Source organism: Lolium rigidum, chromosome 5 (genome assembly GCF_022539505.1).
Source record: "Lolium rigidum isolate FL_2022 chromosome 5, APGP_CSIRO_Lrig_0.1, whole genome shotgun sequence".
Lineage (NCBI taxonomy): Eukaryota > Viridiplantae > Streptophyta > Magnoliopsida > Poales > Poaceae > Lolium > Lolium rigidum.
Window position 1 is genome coordinate 44,383,864 of NC_061512.1, and position 6,839 is coordinate 44,390,702.

The following is a 6,839-nucleotide window of genomic DNA, read 5'->3' on the forward strand; positions in this document are numbered from 1 at the left end:
AAAGTGGATGTATATACACAAGCAATAACAGTTTTGTCAATTCTTAGCTAGAGCTAAGTTAAATCTCATTTGACTGGGAATTAGTCACATCCAAACAATAAAAGACAGTAATTATGGTGGTCAAGTTACACAACATTTAGTCGTATAATTGCATAGTAGGATGGTTTGATTTCATCAATTGAACCGCTTAGAAGAATGACATGGCCTACTGGATTGCTGAAACAATGACACTGTTATAATTTCATGTTGAGAACTTGAGATACTCACCGGCGGTTTGGGTGGAGCTATGATTGGGCCTCAGATATTCAACTATCCAAAGTGAAGTTAGCTGGACAAAATTAGGAAGCCATATAACATCAGTACATCACACATCCTTCTCCACCCAATCCGAAGACCGAAACCATAAATATCGAGTGGTGTACAAGAACTAAAATACAGCATCAACGTTCAGTAAACGCACAAACATACCACATGAACATCTAGGTTTAGTTTGCAGGGTTGTTGATTTTCGACTGGAATATCGGATTGCACGACACCATGTTCACATAGTAACGGTTCAGGCTATGGTTGCTAAGTGCAATATGTATTTAATAACTTATAAAATTAGCCACATAAACAGTTCAAAGCAGGTTAAGCAAACACGAACGATAGTACCGGATCAAGGCCGCCGCCTCCTCCTCTCCCCCCCCCTCCCGGGCAGTGGCGGAGGATCCGCCCGCCCCGCCCCGAGCAGCCGCCCTCAGACCGCCGCACCTCAGCCGCCGCTGCCGCCGGCCTCGGCCTTGCGCTGGCCTTGGCCCCGGCTCCGGCCCTGGCCCTGGCCACAGTCCCGGCCCCGGCCCCGGTCCTAGCGGCAGTGGCGGCGCCCCTTCCGTCGAACGACGAGTGGGAGGAGAGGGTTTCCGCGGCGGTGTTCCATGGGAGGTGATGAAGCATCGGTGGAGGAAGTCGGGCGGCACGGCTACTTGGTCGGGGCCTGATTCTCTCCGTCGGTAGCCATGGAGGATTCGGTGGCGGCCTCCGCCCCCCATGACGGTTCGACGGTGGTACGCATGATCTGTGCCGCCGTCCTCTTCCATGGTGATCCGGCAGGAGGGACTGGCGGCGTGGGGGCTGCTGGTCTTGCTTTTTTTTTTTGTGGCGGTCCTCGGGTTTCTCGCAAGCGAAGATGAAGATCTACCGGAGGTCCGTTTGCCTTGATCTGGCTGGAGAGATGAGTTCCGAAAAGCTCCGCCGGTGAATGGAACAGTGCATATTTTGCCTGAAGTTTGCTGGATCGGGTGGTATTCGGTCGCGCGCACCCATGTTTTTATTCCGACCGTTTCGTTCCGGAGGGAGCGGCGCGAAGCTCTATTCTGTGTTGACATCAGGTGACGCTTTGGTCCATGGTGAAGTCATAAGAAGGAATATCATGAAGACCGGATTGGTGGACTGGCTAAAGGAGATTCGAGTCTCCGTGATCTGAGGGATTTCCTTGGCGTTCCGGGCTCCGCAGCAGTGGTATGCATGTGGGGGCGACAACACACGTGAAGTTCAGAGTCTTAAATCTCAGGGTGAAAACCCAAGGTCTGGTCTTAACTGGTTGTGCCTGGCAATGACCTTGTTGGGGGCATTATTTGAGAGTGGGGACTATCTTCAGGGTAAAAACCTAAGACCTTTCGTCGCGCGACGACGGCGCTGGTGCACTGTTCCCTTATTGGAGGCATCATTTTTGGAGAGTCTGTATTTCAGGTGTTGTCACGGTGGTGGTTGTATTGCTGTTGCTAGGTCGTGAATGCTGTAGCGGGACTTTTATTTTTTAGTTTTATTTACTCTTTTTTGGCTGTGTCCATCAGTACTGCCACTAGGGTGGAGCGTTGTTACAGAGGTTGTGTGTAATTGGTATGTTTTGATATTAATATATTCCCTTTATCTAAAAATATTATCATGTTAACACAATCCCAAAAGTAGCCTGATATAGTTCAGTGTGACAAAGCAGAACTGTCCCTTAAGCATGCATTTATGTCACCCATAGTGATTGTATTTTCACAACTTGCATGGTGACGGTCTTTTACGGCACAACAATGCCGACCACTAATTCGGTGATGACCCCTGTGTTTGTACGTCGGTCCACAGGGATCAAATCAGTAAACCCCAGATTGACACAATTGTAGCTGACTAAAATAGGTTAATTTTTTCATTTGGAGACAACATTTCCATCGATAACTGAGACGTATATGGCGGACTTCTTCGTCGATGTTAGAGCTACACGACTCCAATCTTGAATGGACGTGTTCGTGCATCTGCTTGTGTGTCATGTACTTGGGTATTTCTGACATGAAGCTATGTTTTTTGGCGGCCGCTCGTTCAGAAAGGTCACCATGGCCTGTGCGATGCTTTCGGTTTTGTCCACTCGATAACTGAGACGTCCCCCACACAAGCCTGAACGACAGGTGTCCCTTAACAATACCACATATGGCGATGCAGCCCAGGACAAGCCGTTCCTACTCTGGGAATTATAAAGGACACGTACCTTAAAGGGTACATTAGCATACTGCGGCACCATCTGCTGTCTGCAATGTCTCTCTATCTGTTTGAGTCGACCAGTGAGTGGATGCAAAACGTACGGCAAGCATAAACGCCAGGCATATGAGGCCGAATAAGCAGCAGCAACAGCTGTCCTATCTATGCTCCTCGACTTTACAGTCCTCCAAGCAGATGATCAAAAAGTTAAAAACCCTCAACACGGATAAGTACAAGAACTTACATTGAGCACAAAAGTTCATAGAATTAACAGGTGGGCCGACAAAGAATAGCTAAGGGTGCGTATAATTCAGTGTTACCAAATTAAGAAGATGGAAACCACTTCCACAAGGCGAGCAGATCACGGCTGCTTTTGAGTCCTGGAAGAAAACATGTAACCACATCGGCGGCCTAGCTATCGACAGATCTCCTCGATGGCGGCCACGATCTGCGGAGGCTGCACGACGGTCGCATCTTCCAGAGGTGCAGCATACGGAGTTGGCACGTCCTGCGACGACAGGCACATCGGGGGAGCGTCCAGCTCGTCCCAGAAGTTGTCGATGATGGCTGACCTCAGGCTGGCGCCGATGCCGCCGGTCCGCATGCACTCCTCCACGATCAGCACGCGGTGGGTCTTCTTGACGGAGTTTCCGATGGTGTGTAGATCGAATGGCTTCAAGGACCTGATGTCGATGACCTCAGGGTCGTACCCCTTGTTCACCAATGTCTTGACTGCCTGCATCACATGGTATCTCATGCGAGAGTATGTGAGGATGGTCACCTGCGAGCCCGGACGCACCATTTCGGCCTCCTCCAGGCAGCAGATGTAGTCCTCATCGGGGATCTTCTCCTTCATGTTGTACAGAAGGACATGCTCGAACACAACCACGGGGTTCTCACTCCTGATGGCAGCCTTCAGAAGGCCCTTCGCGTTGTAAGGAGTAGAGCAGGCCACCATCTGAAGGCCCGGAATTGACTGGAAGTATGACTCGAGACGCTGCGAGTGCTCCGCGCCAAGCTGACGGCCAACACCTCCAGGGCCTCGGATGACAATTGGGATCTTGAACTGACCACCTGAGGTGTAGTGAAGCATGCCGCAGTTGTTTGAGATCTGGTTGTATGCGAGGAGAAGGAAACCCATGTTCATGCCCTCCACAACTGGCCTCAGCCCCTTCATTGCTGCTCCAACTCCCATACCGGTGAATGAGTTCTCGGCAATAGGGGTATCAAGGACCCGGAGGTCTCCAAACATCTCAGATAACCCTTTGGACACCTTGTATGAACCTCCATAGTCACCAACGTCTTCACCAATCATGCACACTGTGGGATCCAAAGTCATCTCCTCTATCATAGCTTCACGAAGGGCCTCAAACATCAAGACCTCATGCCTGAAAACAACAGAAGGTTAATTCCGGCCATCAAGCATTATCCGACATGAAGTGAGCTAGATATGGTATATTAAACACACATTTCAATTCCTAAAAATATAACATATGCCATATCTGTATTTCAGAGAACAGAACTTCAGTATTCATTTGATTGGGTGTGAACTTGAACAAACAATAGTAGAGTCACTGCAGATACCCAGAAAGACTCTGGCTACTTTAGAGCATCTCCAGGAGCTATAGTATTTTGGCCCCCAATCCCTAAAAACTGTATTTTTAGCAACTGGAGACAAAAAAAAAATGATCCAAGAGCATTGCTATAACTGTTCCCCCACACAAAATAATTTAGGAGACTTCCTATATTTGCTTGATTGATTGTCAAATATCACCTTTGTTGGATCAGTCAAACCCGCGCCGTCCCCAACCCTCCCGTGGCGCCCACCATGTTCTCGTGTCAAGGCGCTCGCGGTGGTGGTTGCCAAGCCAGAGAACATGGTGCTATGGCCGGAGGTGCTATGGCAGCACACACACGGGAAACTCCTGGTTGGCTCTGCGCTCTCGTCGACTTGCCTTCTCCTGCTGTCTGGCTGGCATGCGCGGCAGACACACGGCAACGGGCCACCAGCCTTCCCGTCGCGCAGAACCGACAACAAGTAACGAAGCCGAAACTGGGAGATCACAAGCCACTGCCACCGCCGCCAACTCGTCGAGTGCAATAGAGACCCCCGAGGAATGGTGCTTTACCACCATATGGGTTCTGATGTATCGCGAGAAAACAGCTGCTGAACGTGAGGAGGCAGCCCAGCGGACGCAGGAGCTGTGGCGCAATGCCTACTTTGAGGTGCCTTCGCCGGAGTGGGCCACAGGGATGGATACCCGTGAACGAGCGTGCGGCTTGATGTGGGAGGTGGAGCACATCCACCCGACCGCTGACTCAGGCGACAAGAAATTGGAGCAAGACACGCAGAAGGTGGTCCACGAATCATAGGTGTTGTGGAAGGACAAGCGGCTCTAGTGCATCCCCGAGGAACTCAAAGAGTGTTGGATGAGGAGAAGAAAGACGATGAGAAGTCCTCTGACTTCGATGTTGGATATTGGTCTGACTAGTGAACTATGTTGTATTTTAGTATGTGTGATGAACTATGTATGTCTGGACTATGTTTTCTATTTGTATATGTTTAGGACCATGTTTGCTTGCATTTTAGTAGGCACTATTTGTTTTGTATTTTTTAAATTTTATTTGAATTGTTTAAATTTTATTTTATTAGAAAGCCTTGGAAAGCTCAATTTTCTATTTGCCTCCCTATAGCTTCTCTCTCCTCTTGGTAAAACCATTTCCCATCCTATATTTTAGGATCTTTTGGAGATGCTCTTAGCCCAGTAAGGCGTGACTGCATTTGGTTTTAGAGCAACATATGGGTACTATTATCCACCAATTAATACGGAGTATCTGCCTCATTTTGCAAGACACAAACAGTGTAGCGATTTCAAAATTTTCATATAGTAAATACATATAAACTTGATACAGTAGAGAGAGTCAATCAAGTGGAGCTGTAACATGAATTCCTCATGTCTGGGATATACTGACTGATTATACACGATGTAGATTCAACTAAATACATGGGAACATGGTTTTCCAAGGATAGACCACCCTATACCAGTCATCACATCTAAATAAAGCAGTTAATCTTGTGTCTAATTAAACTACATCAGAACCCCTATTACAGAACACAAAACCAAGCAATATACTCACATGAAGTACGAGTATAATCCATAGATAGAAATGAAGAATCAACGACCAGGGGCAACAGTTTGGTGCAGGAACATCTAAATTAAGCTGAATTGTTTGTCCAATTAGAACCACTTCGTATGTTTATCTCCCAGGAGCAATGACATGTAAAGAAAATAATACAAGTAGTTGATTGCACAAATGCCTACCCGCCAGCAGTGGAGCCTGCCGCCTCATCCTTGACAGCGGCGGCGCGGGCCACCACCAGCCCGCCCCGCGCCCGTGCCGAGCCCGGCCGCCTCGACCCCGCGGCCACCCGCACGCTCGTAGCCACTGGGCGCGGTCACAGTCCGTCAGCCACTTCGCACAACCGTAGAACGCGGACGCAGACGTTGGTTAGGACTCGGCGCGTACCTTGTGGGATAGCGGCGGATCTGTACTTGCCAACGGCGCCGTGCAGCGCGGCCGCCGTGGCATGCAGCGAGGCGGCGGCGGCGGCGGCCATTGGGTCTCGTAGTGATGCGGACGCGCCGGGCTGGTGCTTCGGCGAGGTTGGGGGACGGAGAGCACGAGGTGAGCAGCTCGCGGCGACGACGTGGCGTGCGTGAACAGGGTCTACGGCCCGAGGGCTACGAGAGGGGCCACCTGCCCGTCGCTGCCTCACGGGCCGTGGTTTATGGACTTAGCGTATGCAAGGCCTGCAGCCTCGGGGTGCATCGATAGCCTCTTGTTTTGGATGCACCTGGTCCAGTCAGGTGGGCTAGCCCAGTAACTCTTGGTTTTTTCTTCACCCAACAGCGGCGGATCCTATAAACGATCAGGTCGGTGCATACGGCATGCCGCACACCCCTGGTCAGGTATAGGGCCCGGCCCATTTCCGTTTTTTCTGCTTTTTTTTTTCATTTTCTGTTTATTCTTTCTCTTTCTTTTTTGTTTGTTTTTCTGTTTCTGTTTTTGTTTCTTTTCCTTTTTCTTCAAATTCATAAAATGTTCAAATTAGAAAACTGTTCAAACTTTGAAATTGTTCAAAACTAAAAAATGTTCAAATTTTAAAAATGTTCATATTTGAAAAATATTTAAATTTGAAAATATTCAAATTAAAAAAATTCATGTTTTTAAAGGTGTTAAATTTTTTAAAAATATTTCCACATTTTAAAAATGTTCAAAGTTGAAAATTGTTAATAATAAAAAATTGTTCATATTTTGAAAAAATATTAATTTTG

The 6,839-nt window shown here is 48.5% G+C and overlaps 1 protein-coding gene across 1 annotated transcript; it reads right to left on the reverse strand.

Moving 5' to 3' along the window:
- Positions 1 to 2,698: 2,698 nt before the first annotated feature.
- Positions 2,699 to 6,121, reverse strand: LOC124654605 (pyruvate dehydrogenase E1 component subunit beta-3, chloroplastic-like). Its single transcript, XM_047193600.1, has 3 exons — positions 6,031 to 6,121; positions 5,826 to 5,949; positions 2,699 to 3,890 (listed from the first exon to the last, which is right to left on the reverse strand). Exons 1-3 carry the CDS (start codon positions 6,119 to 6,121, stop codon positions 2,918 to 2,920), a joined length of 1,188 nt encoding a protein of 395 aa, XP_047049556.1. The 3' UTR covers positions 2,699 to 2,917.
- Positions 6,122 to 6,839: the final 718 nt, after the last annotated feature.

Bases quoted from the DNA above. Each gene is read 5' to 3' on its own strand.
- LOC124654605 (XM_047193600.1), bottom strand. From the start codon at position 6,121: ATGGCCGCCGCCGCCGCCGCCTCGCTGCATGCCACGGCGGCCGCGCTG. The intron at 5,950-6,030 runs GTACGCGCCGAG...GACCGCGCCCAG, and splicing joins ATCCGCCGCTATCCCACAAG to TGGCTACGAGCGTGCGGGTG. The intron at 3,891-5,825 runs GTAGGCATTTGT...TGTTGTTTTCAG, and splicing joins GCAGGCTCCACTGCTGGCGG to GCATGAGGTCTTGATGTTTG.